This window comes from Aquarana catesbeiana, linkage group LG06 (assembly GCF_042186555.1).
Source record: "Aquarana catesbeiana isolate 2022-GZ linkage group LG06, ASM4218655v1, whole genome shotgun sequence".
NCBI classification, from domain to species: Eukaryota; Metazoa; Chordata; class Amphibia; order Anura; family Ranidae; genus Aquarana; species Aquarana catesbeiana.
The window spans coordinates 103183471-103201618 of record NC_133329.1 but is presented as its reverse complement, the minus strand read 5'-3'; the positions used below and the strand labels follow the sequence as shown (position 1 = coordinate 103201618).

The following is an 18148-nucleotide window of genomic DNA, read 5'->3' as shown; positions in this document are numbered from 1 at the left end:
GATGTATGGGGGCTCTCTGGGGACCCTGATGTATGGGGGGCTCTCTGCGGACCCTGATGTATGGGGGGGCTCTCTGGAGACCTTGATGTAAGACGGGGCTCTCTGGGGACCCTGATGTATGGGGGGGCTCTCTGGGGACCCTGATGTATGGGGGGACTCTCTGGGGACCCTGATGTATGGGGGGTTCTCTGGGGACCCTGATGCATGGGGGGCTCTCTGGGGATGTATGGGGGGCTGTCTGGGGACCCTGATGTAAGGAGGGGGTCTCTCTGGGGACCCTGATGTAAGGAGGGGGCTCTCTGGGGACCCTGATGTAATGGGGGGCTCTCTGGGGACCCTGATGTAAGGGGGGCTCTCTGGGGACCCTGATGTAAGGGGGGTCGGGGCTCTCTGGGGACTCTGATGTAAGATTAGGTTCTCTGGGGACCCTGATGTAAGGGGAGGCTCTCTGGGGACCCTGATGTAAGTGGGGGAAGCTCTCTGGGGACTTTTTTACATCGGCAGACCACCGTTCTGCCTCTGTTGGAAACGATCGTCGGGGCCCGGCGGACATCGGGTCGGACCCATTGATTAGCTTTCGGTGTGTCCAATCACAGCGGCAGCGGGTCAAACAGCACGCAGACCCGCAAGTGCAGAATCAAGTACCTGTACGTGATTCTGCTCACAAGAGACGCAGCCCCGCAGTAAATGTACGTGGTTAATGTGAGTTTATTTTTCTTTATTTTCTTAACTCTTTAAACATTTATTTTGAACATACAGTAGAGAAATTCTGTGACCAATGCATGTAATGTAGCAGTGCAATATATACTTGGGGCTTTGTGAGGGTGAGGCTTGTGGGTGGGTGGGTGGGGACAAAGGGGGCCCCATGATCCCCTATTGCCCGGGGGCCCCATGAGTTGTCAGTCCGCCCCTGTGCCTTACTTTAGAGGATTTTTACACTTTTTGTTTTGGCTATGGGGCAGGAAGTAAAGGGAAATCTCCTTAATGGGAAACAGATGGCAAAAATAAATCTTACCAGGGATAAAACCCTTACACTATCCAAAATGAAAAAAAAAAGTTTTGCCTTTAGTTCTACTTTGACAGAGAGCTCACCATGCAGTGTTTCATCACATTAGCATTCCCACATTTGTATGCAATACAGAGGAAATGGCGAGGCATAGATTGTGCAAAAAAAGGTTGCCTATCCCTTTAGCGAATAGGGACAAGCTAGGTAAATGATCATATGGACATAGGGAGATCGATCAGCAATGATCCACAAATTGCAAACATGATATCTGAGCCTATCATTACAAGGTAAAGCAAATAAATGACACAAATACCTAGTTAAAACTACAAAAGCATTTGAAAGTGTAAAATGTCTTTAAGCTGCACAGAAACTGTCTCAAGGAATTTTTAAATAGTTGAACATGAATAGACAAGGAATGTTTTTTAAGTTAGTTTCCTTTAATTTGTTTGTTTATGCTTGTGTCTTTTTTGTGACAGATCCATTGGTGAAGAAACATTTGGACAGTGTAAAATATGATCAACACCCACTGCTAGCTCAGTTGGACTCTCTCCTGTTGATCGAAGGCCTTACAGATGCCCAGCTTCAAGAGCATGACATCGTGCAGCTGGAATTAGGCCAGGGTGGAAGAGGTACCCCCAAAAGATTGCCCTTGGAAAAACTGTTGACACCACTGTCGAGGGTTAGCCTACCGCCACGTATCACCTTAACTGTAGGAGTGGCAGGAGCTGGTAAAAGTACCCTGGTGAGGCTGTTTGTGGAGAAGTGGGCACGGGGTGAGCTATGCACTAACATTCCCAGTTTGTTGACCCTGAACCTCTGGGAGTTGAACATCTTTGATCGTCTTTCTGTGGAGAAGTTAATACGGATTGCCTGCCCTAGCTGTTCAGTGCCAACTCCCAATTCCCTTCTGATTTTGGATGGCTTGGATGAGCTTCGAGCCCCACTTGACTTCTCCGACTCAATAGCTAGCACTGACCCTCAGAAAGAACTTCCCCCTGAATGTCTCATTACCAACATCCTACGGGGGAACCTTCTGCCCGATGTCTTTGTGTGGGTAACATCAAGACCAGGAGCTGCTGCTATGATTCCTGGAGGACTTGTGGATCGAATGACGGAGATATCTGGACTTGAATCAAGTGAAATTAAGCAGCACATGGATCAGCTTTTGCATGATACCAATGGCTTAGCGGACAGGATCTGTGGGCACCTAGAAGGGCATCGTTCCTTAAATGCTTTGTGTTCTATTCCCACCTTGTGCCATATCATAGGAGTATCTCTAGGATTTGCATCTCATGCCTATGATTCTACATGTTTATCTCTACCTATGACACTCTCCACCATATTCTCCTGGTATCTGAAAGCTCAGTTTACCTACTTAGATGGAATAGAGCAACCAAGCAGTGCCCGACGAACTGTTGGCAACTTAGGAAAGTTGGCATTTCAGGGATTGCTTAGAAGACGGACTGTATTTTACGAATCAGATTTGAAATCTTGCGGAATTGAGACTCCAATATTACCAGGAAGCCTTTGTAGTCGGCTGCTGCTGCCCCAGAATTCACCCTCCTGTCCCGCTTTCTGTTTCTCCCACCTCCTTGTGCAGGAGTTCCTGGCGGCTGTCCACTACTATTCTGCCGCCAAACGTGCCATATTTGACCTCTTTGCTGAGGGAGGAGTTTCTTGGCCCAAGTTGGGCTTTCTAAACCATTACAAAGGTGCAACACAGCGGGTTTTACAAACGGAGGGAGCTCAGCTGTCCATCTTCCTTCGCTTCCTCTCTGGCTTCCTGTCTTTGCAGGTTGTTAGGATTTTAGCTGGGTGCCTGCCAAACAAGGAAGAGCCCAGCAGCCACCGTGGGCAAGTAATGGACTACCTTCAGAGCTTGCTGAGTGCCAGCAAGACAATCTCCTGTGGAATGGTGAACTTAATGTGCTGCTTGCATGAGATGGGCCACACAGATGTGATCTGTATGGTGGAGGAGGCTCTGAAGACTGGAACACTCAGCAGAAAATTGAGCCCTTTGAATTGCTGTGCTCTTGCATTCTTACTTAGAGCATCTCGCAGCTGTGCCGAAGAAACAAACCTTTCCCAGTGTCTTAATTACAATCTGGTACAAAACTTCCTGCCACAGCTACAGTACTGCACTAACCTCAGGTATGTTCTCAAAGGGAAACTGTAATGGGTTTGATTGAATTTTATTTGTTTTTTTTTTTTTACTTATTAAACCAATGTTTTATGTGTATTTTTTGCAATAGGTTTAACAAACAAATATTATTACAGTGCCTTTTAACCACTTCCAGCTCAAGCCAATTCTGGCATTCCTTTCCTACATGTAAAAATCATATTTTTTTTGCTAGACAATTACTCAGAACCCCCAAACATTATATATATTATTTAGCAGAGACCCTAGGGAATGAAATGGCAGGCATTGCAATTGCACAATGGGAAGGGGGCACTTTTAAAAAAAAAATTATTGTTTATTTTAATTTTTTAATTTTTACACTTTCCCTTTTATTTTTTCATTTTTTGATCACTTTTATTCCTATTACATGGAATCTAAACATCCCTTGTAATAGGAATAGGGCATGATAAGTCTTCTTTATGGAGAGATCTGGGATCTATAAGTCCCCACATCTCTCCCCTATGCTGGAAAGCCTGAAATAATAAAAATAAAAAAAATAGATCTCAGGCTTTCCAGCTAAAAAAACGGCAGTGTTTACATCTGCCAGCACTGAAAGTGACATCATGATATAGCTTCCAGCCTCCGAGGGTCATAGAGGTGGCTGGGGACCATCTGGTCCATGGCCAGCTCTATGGTAAACCCCTGCCCCCCCGCGGATTCATTCTCCAGTTACCTGATCACACGAGAGAGACCAGAGAAGCACCTAAGGGTGGGGTGAGGGGACGCCACCCCTAAACAGCCGCTAAGATGGCTTTTACATGTGAAGGAATCCCTGGCTGAAAAAAAAGATATCTTGATGATGCCTGCAGCTGCACGCATCATTCAGATATCCCCACTTCAACCTAAGGACGTCATATGATGTTCACCTAAGGTTAGGTGGTTAAATTACCCATTTAAATTAAATAAAATGTTTTGGCTAAAGTTGTGCTTTAACAAAGCTATGTCACTCCGGCACCCAAGAATGCTTCAACTCCATACTGGAAAAGAAATCAGTAAAAGTATATTTTCTTTGGAAATGTTTTTATTTAGCATTAGGAACGTTTTAAAAGATAGAAAAAACAGACAACAGGTTTCAAAGCTAAACCATAAACTTTATCTCAAGTTAGGATATGAAACCTAAAAACCAAAATATAACCTATTTTAATTTACCATTCCTTAGATGTGGTAGTTGCATTCATTTTCTTTTTATCAGGCTTTAGTTCACCTGGTAATCCTGCCAGTAACACACCTCCCATCTTAGTGTGACAATGCTCACTATCTGTACTGTATACATGGAGATGTCGCGTTGTCACTCTTGGCTTTTCTGCGGGTGTGGACCACCAACACCCCCCCCCCCCCCCCCCACTACTCATCTCAATTACATAGAGGGGTGTTGCTTTGTGGCTCACAGAAAATTGCTGAAAAAGCTGATAACATTGTATGAGATTTTATCTCAGTATCCAAGAAGTTAAAAGAAGAAAAAAGTAAAACTGCACATAGGTAAAATGCGTAAACAAAAAAGTGAAGCTGCAAATTCCTATGTGTAACACAAACATAAATTGAACAATTGGAAAAATGGAACTGCGCTAATAAAACAAACTTATGCAGATGACAATTAACCATCATAAAGTGCAAAAACCTCATAAAGGTATATGAAACATATACTTAGTGCTCAAAAAGTATGCATTAAATGAACACACAGAAGTGCATTTTCATGTGCATCAGTGCAAATTTATAAAATATTGAAAGTCCATAAAGTTGATAAGATGGTCACCCAAGTGTTAATATATTGTAAAAAACCTTGATAATTAAGAATGAAGTGTCTGATCCACCATCACCAATATAAACAACAGCGATAGGGGATGACGCGAACACGTCGCTCCGTTCCGCCCTACGCGGCATTTCGTAACAAGATTACGTCTTCCAGGGGGCCCTGTTGTTACCAGCAGGACGGGCTGTCTGTGGGTATCTGGCCGGTGCCCCAGACTTCTCTTCAAATCGTTCAACAATGTGATTTTACATGTGAGTGTTTACACATTTTTATTTAATAAAACCATACGATTTTTACACTATTTGGAGCTCTCTTTTCCATTTATGGTTAACCGTGTTGCTGAGGGTTTGATGCTCTGCTATTGATCCATCTGACATCGAGGCCCCCAACATCTCAACATAGCGAAACTATCTGGTTCTTTGATGGTGGTCCGGAGTAATCATTTCTTAACAGCTTACCCAGACCCTCTGTAGTGAGGGGTCATGGGTCTCTGGTAAGCGGCCAGCATTTATATTGGTGATGGTGGATCTGACACTTCATTCTTAATTATCAAGATTTTTTACAATCTATCAACACTTGGGTGACCATCTTATCAACTTTATGGACTTTCAATATTTTATAAATTTGCACTGATGCACATGAAAATGCACTTCTGTGTGTTCATTTAATGCATACTTTTTGAGCACTATGTATATGTTTCATGTACCTTTATGAAGTTTTTGCACTTTATGATGGTTAATTGTCATCTGCATAAGTTTGTTTTATTAGCGCAGTTCCATTTTTTCAAGAAGTTAAGCCTGGTCCACGCTAAACAACCCAGCCGGTTGAGCGAAAAAAAAAAAAATTACAGCGATCTTCCCCGCTGAGCTGTTGTGTTCTAAAAAGGGATATGACCCCCCACCACAACACTCTGGTCAGTGCTCTCAGACAATGGCCACTAATCGGGAGCCGGTTGGCTGCTGGTTTTCCGAATGTCTGGCTTCTGTTGGAGCGGCTGACATACACACGGGCCTAATGTCAGATTTTTTTTATTGAACTGGCCGATGTCTCCCGACATTTGGCCCATGTGTACTAGGCATTACAAGGACACAAGTTTTTTGATGGGATCAACAGGTATTTTGCTGTGCTACTTGCAGAAAATGTGCCTAGTCTTAAAATAGTAAAATGAATGCAACCCCCACTTCCAAGGACCTAGAATATCTCACAAAAGTGAGTACACCCCTCACATTTTTGTAAATATTTTATTACATCTTTTCATGTGACAACACTGAAGAAATGACACTTTGCTACAATGAAAAGTAGTGCTGCACCATGCTGCAGCTCAGTTTCAGGGTCTTGGCATGGATGAAAGGAGGAGGAGGATGTTCCTTGAAGTACTGGTCTTTGGGTACAGCTTCCTTTCCAGCAAGGAGAACAGTGATAAGCACAGGAGTGACAAATCTAACTCCAAATCTCGTAAAACTAGCAATCAGAGGACAGCAATGCCTCTCATACAGCAGATATACTGTATACTGTAGCTATGAGACTGTAGGCACAGGAGTGCCTATCACAGAAAGCGCAATGCCATTTTTTAGGAGACGTTAAATACAAAAGATAAATCTTTTAGGGTACATCTTTCATGTCCCCTATAACATAGCAAGTCTTCAGTCTTTGAGTTTTGGTCCATTTCAACCATTTTTTTTCTATTCGGCACTGCGCTATTTTATCTGGCAATTACGCGGTCATGCAACACTGTACGCAAATGAAAATTATATCATTTTTTTCACACAAATAGAGCTTTCTTTTAGTGATATTTGATCACCACTGTTTTAATTTTTATTTTTTTATTATATATAAAAAATCAAAAATGTTTTTTAAAAAATTATATATTTTTAAAAAATTATATATTTCATCATAAATTTAGGGAAAAATGTATTCTTCCTTGTCTTGTAAAAAAAATTCCAATAAGTGTATGCTTATTGGTTTGTGTGAAAGTTATAGCACCTACAAATTATGGTATATAGATTTGAAAATTGATCAATCTTGATGTACTCAAAAAAGTTTTGAAATAATTTTTATTTCATTTTTTTTAACATCTTTTTTTTTACAATTTTTTAATATACTTTAAAATATTAAAATAGTTCAGTGTCACCATGGTATCAATGTACTACTAGGGAGGGGGGGTGTTGATCAGGGATTTTTTTTTTTTGTGATTACTAGTGATCTGTAAGTGGCTACAGCTGATAAAATGGTACAGGGTGCTGTGATTAACCAAGGTCCTATGTGATACCCGTGGGCCAATCATAACCCACTGTTATAGGAAGCAGAGCTGTAATGAATGAGATTCATAGCTTTGTTTACATTGTAATCATGTGATCGCATAACACAAGATCCGCAGTCCGCGCATGAGGCACAGTGCGCTCTTAAACCGGAGCAGGCACAATAATGTACATGTACGTCATTGTGCCTGCACATGCCACCCTACCGAAGTATAACTGCTTTGGTGGGTCGACAAAGGCCTGCTGTTAATGCCCGTATAGGTCACTAAAAGGGCACCTAAAGCCTAAACCCTTTTCCATAGTTTTAGATTTAATAGGTCTGTGTCCTAGCTGGCATATTCTTCCTCTCTAGTTGTCCTGGTGATCATTTTCACCAGGAGAGAAGTGATAGCAAATCTAAAATGTTATAGTTGGCACAGGAACAAGAGTTGAGGTGAAACCATTAAATGGGGGCATCGGTTCTGGAAATACAGTATCTCACAAAAGTCAATACACCCCTCACATTTTGATAGAAAATGTCCAAAATTGGTTTCAGTTAGCCATTTTCCCTTCCCAGGGGTATGTGACTCATTAGTGTTAAAAGGTCTCAGGTGTGAATGGGGAGCAGGTGTGTTAAATTTGGTGTTATTGCTCTCACTCTCTCATACTGGTCCCTGGAAGTTTAACATGGCACCTCATGGCAAAGAACTCTCTGAGGATCTGAAAAAAAGAATTGTTGCTCTACATAAAGATGGCCTAGGCTATAAGATTTCCAAGACCCTGAAACTGAGCTGCAGCATGGTGGCCAAGACCATACAGCGATTTAACAGGACAGGTTCCACTCAGAACAGGCACGTCATGGCGACCAAAGAAGTTGAGTGCACGTACTCAGCGTCATACCCAGAAATTGTCTTTGGGAAATAGACTTATGATTGCTGCCAGCATTGCTGCAGAGGTTGAAGGGATGGGGGGGTCAGCCTCTCAGTGCTCAGACCATACGCCGCACACTGTATCCAATTGGTCTACATGGCTGTCCTCCCAGAAGGAAGCTTCTTCTAAAGATGATGCACAAGAAAGCCCACAAACAATTTGCTGAAGACAAGCAGACTAAGGACATGGCTTACTGGAACCATGTCCTGTCGTCTGATGAGACCAAGATAAACTTATTTGGTTCATATGGTGTCAAGCGTGTGTGGTGGCAACCAGGTGAGGAGTACAAAGACAAGTGTGTCTTGCCTACAGTCAAGCATGGTGGTGGGAGTGTCATGGTCTGGGGTGCATGAGTGCTGCCAGCGCTGGGGAACTACAGTTCATTGAGGGAACCATGAATGCCAACATGTACTGTGACATACTGAAGCAGAGCATGATCCCCTCCCTTCGGAGTTTGGGCCTCAGGGCAGTATTCCAACATGATAAAGACCCCAAACACACCTCCAAGATGACTACTGCCTTGTTAAATAAGCGGGGGGTAAAGGTGATGGACTGGACTCCAGACCTAAACCCTATTGAGCATCTGTGGGGCATTCTCAAATGGAAGGTGGAGGAGCGCAAGGTCTCTAACATCCACCAGCTTCGTGATGTCGTCATGGAGGAGTGGCAGAGGACTCCGGTGGAAACCTGTGAAGCTCTGGTGAACTCCATTCCCAAGAGGGTTAAGGCAGTGCTGGAAAATAATGGTGGCCAGACAAAATATTGACACTTTGGGCCCAATTTGGACATTTTCACTTAGGGGTGTACTCACTTTTGTTGCCAGCGGTTTAAACATGGCTGTGTGTTGAGTTATGTTGAGGGGATAAATATATATATAATATATTATACAAGCTGTACACTCACTACTTTACGTTGTAGCAGTGTCATTTCTTTAGTGTTGTCACATAAAAAGATATAATAAAATATTTACAAAAATGTGAGGGGTGTACTCACTTTTGTGAGATACTGTAACTGTCTAGATAAGGTTTCCCTTTACTTAGGAGAAACTTCCATTCATGTCCTGTTGTGTTGTGACTGAAGGAAAATCTCCCCAACATGACACAAACATAAAATAAATACATATTAGGTAATCTTTTAAGTAATTTTATCGTATGATGATGTAGAGTATTTACTAAAATGTATGCAGTCAACTGCACACTACTTTTTCAGGTGGTATTCACCAGAAACCTTTAGAAATCTGGGCTTAACGTCTAATATGCAAATGATGTGATCTTCTGAACCAGGCACTCACAGTTATTTTATGTCTGAACCCACTATACTCAAAGATCTTTGGTAGTCTGAGAGTTAGGGGGCAATGGCTATTGATAGCTATTAAAGCTAGGTGATGCAGTGAGGAAAGCTTGGGATGAGGACCTAAATCTGTAAAATAAATGATCCAAATATCCAATGTCCCACCAAATTGATTAATGGCCATTTGCTCTGGCTTTTTGAAAACTGTCAATCTGCTACAATCAATCATTACTATTTTTCTATAACCCAGAATGGAGAACAACAACTTTAAAGATGATGTGATGGAGCTTCTGGCTACCATCCTGCGAGCCAAGGACTGCGCCATTCAGAAGATCAGGTATGAGATCTGGACTTTCTTTACTTTCTTAATCCATTAACCTCTTTCTAAACACCAATACTTGCCAAGAACCCTCTGCTGTGGAACAGCTTATCTCAGGCATCCCTTGACTTAGGTGCAAATTAAATCTACCCTTTAAAGGGATTTTAAAGCTCCAGTCATATTTCTAAAAATTAAAAGTCAGCAGCTACGAAAACTGTAGCTGCTGACTTTCAATAAACATATATTCTCACCTGTCCCAGGATCCAGCGTTGTGCTCACCTGAGCCGTTTTTTCCACTGGTTTTCAGTCTCGGGCATCTTAACTGTGGGCACCCGGCTGTGACAGCTTGCGGCTTCACTGCTGGATGTCCACTGCGCATGTGTGAGCTGCGCTGTATATTGTGAATGGTCCCACAGTCTGTGGGGAGGAGGGGGGAGAACTTCCGCTCAAATCACCTAATTGATCCGAGCAGAGGTGGGAGCAGGTAACCATCAAAACCAGGTACCCGCTCCCCCCTCCAAAAAAGTGCCATTTATTAAAGAGGAGGGAAGGAGGCCTTAAAACGTAACTTCTACTTTTGGGTAAAGCTTTAAAGTCCAACTTTACCTTTAAATCATCACAATCATAGGTATCATAATGCAAGAGTAAGATGTAAGTTGTGGACATTTCTTTATATTGTACCATTCCGAAAATATAAAAAAAAAAGAATCAGCTAAATATATTCCAGGTGGATCAAAATGAAAGGTGTGGCACTTTCACACTGTTCTGCTGCAAAAACACGGCAAAAATGCATATGCGATTTTACCGTGTTTGCTGTGTGGTTTTTCAAGGACATGTGACTCAAAAACTGCACAAAGAAACGCGTCGTGGGTACGTTTTTGCTTCAGTTTTACTGAGTTTTCCATTGCTTTCAATGGGAGGGTGCATTTTAGGTGTGGTTCTTTTAGCTTCCCAAACATGCTCCAAAGATGCTGCAAGCAGGATTTTTTTTCACCGCAACAAAAGCGCACCATCCCAGTGTGAACACATTCATTGATTTTAAAGGGAAGCAGTTTTCTTGAGCTTTTTATGTGCTTTTTTTAACGCAAAAACGCTTGAAAAACTTCCTTACAGTTTATTTTTTTTTAAAGCAGCCACATCATGAGTAGAAAAGTCTGTCCTCTGTTAGCATACTGTAATGAAGTACCCTTGCTCTCTGTGTGGAAGCAGTGGTCCCTCTGCAGGGTCCAACAAAACCCTTGCTGTGTCAAGCCTATAGCTCTGCAATCAGCGAATCGGTGAGCTTTTTAGGCTGGGTTCACAGTAGTGCGATGACAGACATCGCATGTGATTCGCACCGCATTGCTGTGCAGATCACATGCAATGTCTGTGCGATGCTAATTCAGCCATACAAAATGTATGGCTGAAATAGCATCGCATTTGCACCCTTTTTTTGGTCCGCACTGGAATCGGATCGCATTCACACCCATGCAATCTGATTCCTGCACCATTTGACAGTTCACACTGTGATATGTGAACTTATCTGGGGGTGTCATTAACTTTCTGTTGACACCCGCAGATCACATAGGGCAGTGTGAACCGCTGCCACTGGAATTGTGCAGGTTCTCGCATCGCATATATGAACCGGGACCTCGGCAGAGAGTGCGTTTGACCCTCCAGAGAAAACACTGCTTCAACACAGGGAGCAAGCTTCACACCTGAGCTTAGCAATTTACTCAGGCATTTTTTAAAGCCCTTTTGCAGCTTTTTACAAGCGTTTTACAGCTTCGGGCATTTTTGTTTAGCCCATAGAAAGCACTAGGCTGAGGAGAGGGAGAGGAAATTAGGGGTGAAGAGCTGCTGTTTGAGAAGAAAATGAGCGACAAAAAGCTCATAAAACGCTCAAGTCAGGCATTTCTGTTGAAGTCTATGAGGCCAAAAATGCTTGTAATTGCCAAAAAGGAGCCCTTGTACTTTTTTGAGCGACAGGCGTTTTGCTTCAGGCGACAGAACGCTCAGATGTGAAAAGGGGCCATTGAAGTGAATGGGATTTGGCTTGTTGAGTGTTTTAGAGCTACAAGCTTCAAGCTGACAATCGCTCAGGTGTGAACGGGGGGGCCTAAGATGTGTCTACATAACCTGCTATCCCATTACAGAAACATTGGTTGTCTTTAGTGTTTCTAATGTCAAAGCAATATTATTGTTTTTTTTAAATTATGCTAACTTTCCTTATTAACCATGTGCATTGAGAAGATAAACATTATATTGTTTATACTGCAATAATTACAGTATGAACGGTTTGCTGTGCTCTCGTTGCAGTCTGTCGGAGAACCAGCTGAGTAACAGAGGTGTGAAGGTGCTGGGAAGAGCCCTGATGGTGAACCGTACGCTCTGTTCCATTGAGTAAGTTGTGCAATACCAGACTCAGCTATTACTATGTATCCAATGCCAACATGCAGCAGAGGCAGCCATCTTGTTTTCTGAGACATTTTTTCGGGGAATTTACTAAAATCAAATCTCAGATGCCCCAAGTTCCTGGTGAATGGATGGGATGGCTGTAACCGGAGACAAATTTGCTTCTTCCCCATGTGTAGGCTTTGTAATCAAATTATAATGATGAAATTGTCCATAAACCCATTATATTTTATGTCACAGCCTCCATGGAAATAGCATTGGACCCAGTGGTGCCAAGGCGTTGGCGGAGGCTCTCAAGAACAATCAAGTGCTGCAGAGCTTGAAGTGAGTAGAAAATGCCAAGTTTACTCTTTATGTATATGTTCAGTGTGAAGACCTTTCCTCAAGTGTTCCTCAAGTGTTATGCCGCGTACACACGGTCGGAATTTCAGCCTGCAAAAGACCGATGAGATTTTTTCGTCGGAAAATGCGATCGTGTGTATGGTCCATCGGTCTTTTGCTGGCAGAATCTCCAGCTCTCTTCATGCTCTCAATTTTTCGGTCGGGAAAAGTTCCTATGCGAAAATGCGATCGTCTGTGGCAATTCCGACGCGCAAAATCCCTACGCATGCTTGGAAACACTTTGACGCATGTTCGGAAGCATTGAACATCATTTTCTCGGCTCGTCGTAGTGTTTGTACATCACCGCATTCCTGACGGTCGTAATTTCAGCGAACTTTTGCGTGACCGTGTGTATGCAAGGCAAACTTGAGCGGAATCCCGTCGGAAAAGCCGTCATATCTTTTTCCGACGAAAAAAACGATCGTGTGTATGCGGCATAAGTGTTTGGAGAGTGGGTGTTGGGACCTGGGGGTGGTATTCTCAGCATAGGCTGGTAGGTTTTATTGTTTGAATGGATATTTCATAAAAAATATGATGGATAACCCAAAATCTTTTGTTTTGGATAGAGTGAGAAGGGGATACAACCTCTGTTGGTTTCTCTGCTAGTTGAGGAAAGTGGAAAAACAGCGCTGGACCCATAGGTTTATCTTCTTGGTATTGCCATCTTAAAGTATTGATGTTGATGTAAATGATCTGATCCCTGAGCAGGCGGCTTCTACACCCCAGAGGATCTCCACAGTCTTCTTGGCTTGTAGTGTAATGTAACAAACATGGAAATTGAAGGGTCACACCACCGCTAAGAGGTCTAGCTACAATTTTATTCCAATAAAAGTCAGGGGGACAATCTCACTTTTTACGATTGTCCCCCTAGCTTTTATTGGAATAAAGTCGTATCTGGACCTCTTAGCGGTGGTGTAGTGTGTCAGTTTCCATTTTTGTTTCCCTGCTAGGCAGATGCACCCTCAATAATGGTCCTGGTGATCACTGAGTTGTCACCAGAACAGGAATAGAGGGTAAATCTTCCAATGGGGACACCTGTCCCAGTGACAATTCTCAAATAGGAAAGAATTTATCTCAGTTCTTGTTGTGTCCAAAGTGATAAGCTTAATAAGAGATTAAACTTTCCCCTACTCTATCCACAATGTGTAATAATGGCTTTAGATATACTTTAAGTATTTTCACAATGCATATTATTTTTTATCTGCCATTTTATCTTTCAGTCTTCAGAACAACCAGATCAAGTCTGAAGGAACGACGTACTTGGCCCAGTCTTTGCTGTTGAACCGTAAGCTGATGGCCCTGAAGTAAGTATAGGTCAGTCTGTCTGGGGAAGGTCATGTGATTCAGAGACACATGTATGTAGCAAAGGAGCATGACTTTAGGTGTTTTACAACCTACAGGTTTTTCACTGATCAGCACACATAGCTTTAGAAATTGCTATATTATGAACACATCAAGACAAACTCCAGCAAGTCCAGTTTGCTTCCAAGCTGACAACATAAATGCAATACATTTTCAGAAAATCAACCTGTCTGTGTCACCGTTAGAGAGGATCACTCTCTTTATTTGATCATTGTCACCTGCACTGAAATTGAGGGAAAAGCCAAAACGTTACAGTTGTCACCAGAACTGGGATAGAGGGAAAATCTCCCATTGGGGACACCTTTTCCGATGACAACTGTCTAAGGCCTGGTTCACACCTATGCATTTTTTAGTGCATTTTCAGTTTCGCAGAAACACAATACAGTCCATTTAACATGGTTTCCTATGAATGTAGCTCACACCTGTGCATTTTATGTAAAGGGCCAGGGGTTTTCATTCTAGTTTTTGGTTCCATAGACTTCAATAGTTTAAACATGTTTATTGAAAAACGCAAAATGCACCTGCAATATGCAAACTGAAACCTGCATAGGTGTGAAACAGGCCTTAAAGGAGATTTTCTTTTCCTATGGGGAGATTTCTTATCACTTCTTGTCGTGTCTCTGGAGCAGGAAGTGAAGGGAAATCTGCAAATGGGACACAGAGAGCAAAAAAAAAAAGGGGGTGGCTCTAGATATATTTTTTTATGTTTCAATCATTTTTATTGTTTTGAAAAAACACAAAGAAGTACAAACACACAAGGAGGACATAGTTCTGAATAAGGCATCATACAACACGAGTCACATGTGTAAAAATGTCACACAATGTCAGGTTATGCAAATTGTATGAAAAACAAAGTTCCTCAGCCTCCCAGCGTTATATACTGTCTGTTCATTCCAATGGGGCATAATCCATGTTCCTGATAACAACACCACAAATAAATGAGAATAAGACAACTGTAATGAATTAGAGATTACAGCCCTGAATTTGAGTTGTGTAAGCATGCCTCAAAAACAATTTTCAAAACTCGTCATTAAAATATTATTGTGATCATATATATATATATATATATATATATATATATATATATATATATATTGTATAGAGACTTAGAATGTTTTTTGTTTTTTGGGGCTGTTCTGTTGATAAGACCGATCTTAGCTGGAAAACTAGAAGCATGCCTGTTTATCTTGCAGCATTCAGAAGAACGGCATTGCCTGGGAGGGGGCAGAGAGCCTGGCAGCCAGCCTCAAAGACAACCAGGTGCTCCAGGAGCTATGGTGAGTCCATGATTATAGTTGTAACTGCCCGCCCTCTGTGTCCTCCTGTTATTACTCCTCTGTATCACAAATGATAGGAATAAACATTTAACCTTTTCACGTTTCATCTAACTCACTGCTTTGTACGTTTCTGTGCCCATCCTGCTGACAAACACCTGTTCTTTCTACGTTCAGGTTATCCAGCAACACGTTGGGAGACCAAGGAGCCACAGCCCTGGCTGAAGCTCTCACCAAGAACTCAGGTTTAATTACCTTAGAGTAAGTGATACCCACAGGTTTATTCCGGTATATTTACCCGATACAAATGCATATCCTCTTGCAAGGTGTCACCTGACTTTCTGGGAACTCATAATGTACATTTCAGCACAGCATCAAACCTGTCTTCCTTGTCAGATCCTTGTTTCCACCATTCCAATTATACCTGTCTCAGGGTCACTGAGTTCACTTGCCAAGTCACTAATTTTAAAGGCCTTCTGAACAATTAAAGAGTATATAAACCTGATGTGTATTTTTCAGTATGTTGACTTCCATCATGCCTCGCTACAAATGTTTCCTTAAGCAAATAACGTTTTGTGAATCTGTTACACAGTTTCTTACATGGAGATTCTGCAAGTAACAACACTTCTTGTTTTACAACGCTAAGCTAAAGCCACTCAATTAGCAAGTGTTGTCAGCTTGCCATGTGTACTCCTTTAGCTGGCCTTTGGGCTGCTTGTCAGGTCTGCAGATACAGTTGTGCTCTGGAAAAAGACAGCGTGGCTATTTTTAAGGAGCACAATAATACAATACTTGAACAAAAATGAGCTGCATGTTTGAGTTGCCAGAAAGAATCCTTTACTGCGCCAATGCCACAAAAAGGCCTGGTTACAATATGCCTGACAACACCTTGACATGCCTCATTGGGCTTTTTTTTTGTGGCATTGGCGCAGTAAAGACTTCTTTCTGGCAACTCGAACATGCAGCTCATTTTTGTTTAAGTATTGTCATATTGCGCTCCTTAAAAACAACCACACCGTATTTTTCCAGAGCAGCCTATATTTCTCCTGAGGTTACCTGTGGGTTTTCTTTGCATCCTGAACAATTCCACTGGCAGTTGTGGCTGCATTCTTTCTTGGTCTGCCTGACCTTAGCTTGGTATTAAGAGATCCTTGAAGTTTCCACTTCTTAATAAGTAATTGGAACAGTACTGACTGGCATATTCAAGGTTTTGGATATATTTTTATATCCTTTTTCATCTTTATAAAGTTCCATTACCTTGTTATACAGGTATTTTAACAGTTCTTTTCTGCTCCCCATGGCTCATTATCTAGCCTGCTCAGTGCATCACTGGCTGTGACTGACAGCAGAGGGAGCCAATGGCTCCTGCTGCTACATCTCAGCCAATGGCTCCTGCTGCTACATCTCAGGCTCCTGCTGCTACATCTCAGGAGGGAAAGACCTGGGAGAGTCTTGGATCTCGTGCACATTACTGAATCGAGAACGGCCTTAGGTAAGTATTAGGGGTGCTTGAGGGGGGAGCTGCACATTGAAGGTCTTTTACCCAGAATGCATGAAGGTAAAAAACCTTCAGCCTTTACAAAAACTTTAATATGTCCACATGGCCATATAGGACCTAAGTCTGTCATATATAAAAAAAAAAAAGACCTCTGTTTTTTTCTGCTGTGTATTAACTGAACTCTTTCTGTTTCAGTCTGAAGAGTAATTCCATCAGCAACCAAGGCTTGAAATCTCTGACCATTGGCCTTAGCAAGAATCAGAGTCTGAAACACCTAAAGTGAGCCTGGAATCTCTGTACATGCAATTATTATTATTATTAATATTATTAAACAGGATTTATATAGCGCCAACAGTTTACGCAGCGCTTTACAACATGAGGGCAGACAGTACACTTACAATACAAATCAATACAGGAGGAATCAGAGGGCCCTGCTCCTTAGAGCTTACAATCTATAATACATTATAGTGAACTTATTCCTTTTATAATGGGGATCTATTCTTCCTTATTGCACTTATTAGCCCATAATTTGTGGGCGAACCAGAGACCTCATTCTATAAATGTATATATAAGGGGTACTTGGGCAAATGTCCCAAGTGAAAAGTCCAATACACTCAGTGCAGTAAATGTTTCCAAGTGATTAATGGGTTCCAGTTTAAATAGCCACAATCTGAATAACCACAGTGAGTGATCAACCTCCTCCTATTGTTCCGTTTTTAGTTGTGCAGCTAAATTCCACCTATATGTGCATCCACCACCGCTTATAAATTGGCCACTCACCAAAAAAAGGTGAAGATGCGCCTTTGGTTTATTAGTTGGATAACCACTCCAAACCATGGATCACTCAGCAACCTCTTCAGACTGTGTGTTAGCAGATATGGTCTCCAGCTCTCATGGAAAATAAATGGCCATCATGGTGTAGTATATTAAAATTTGTTTATTTAAAACTATATAAAAAACTATTGCAGTCACATATTATTGTGCCCATAAGCCAGCACCAAGCTGTTCCAGCCATGTGTGTGGGGGCCGAGATGTCAGTGTGCGTTTCCCTATGTAATTCCGTGCGTCTAGGCTGGCAGGATTCCTGGTTATAAGCATGATGCTACAATGAATGTCAGAAAAGGAAATCCACCAGGGGTATCTCTAAGGTCCTAATAGACCAGGGGCACCTCTTGGCATACAGACTAAAATGTTGAGGGGCTAGTGGAATACTATGACGACCATTTTGAATCAAATCAAAGACTAAATAATGTATTCTTTTTAATTAGCAATATGAATTGGTGTAAAAACTGTAACATCACAATATGATGACAAAATAAATAAAGGATAGAATAACAAGCAGATAAAATATACAATGTTCCAAAACTGTATAAGGCATAAAGTGGATCATCTCCATATCTGAAAGGAGACCTGGGGCACCCAGTAGAAGATCTGGGGCATGTGCCCTGAGTGCCAGGTTCTAGCAACACCCTTGATCACCGCACTTTGACTTGTAGCAACCTTTTTTGCTTAATGATTAGTAGGAGTC

At 42.0% G+C, this 18148-nt stretch overlaps 1 protein-coding gene across 1 annotated transcript in view; it reads left to right on the top strand.

Annotated features, from left to right (window-relative positions):
- NLRC3 (NLR family CARD domain containing 3) overlaps positions 1 to 18148 on the top strand; it is a 62134-nt gene that overhangs the window by 27196 nt on the left and 16790 nt on the right. The window contains exons 4-11 of the mRNA XM_073636570.1: positions 1483 to 3157; positions 9643 to 9729; positions 12010 to 12093; positions 12346 to 12429; positions 13707 to 13790; positions 15042 to 15125; positions 15300 to 15383; positions 16816 to 16899. Of these exons, the coding sequence (XP_073492671.1) occupies positions 1483 to 3157; positions 9643 to 9729; positions 12010 to 12093; positions 12346 to 12429; positions 13707 to 13790; positions 15042 to 15125; positions 15300 to 15383; positions 16816 to 16899 (2266 nt within the window). The remainder of the gene's footprint in view (positions 1 to 1482; positions 3158 to 9642; positions 9730 to 12009; positions 12094 to 12345; positions 12430 to 13706; positions 13791 to 15041; positions 15126 to 15299; positions 15384 to 16815; positions 16900 to 18148) is intronic.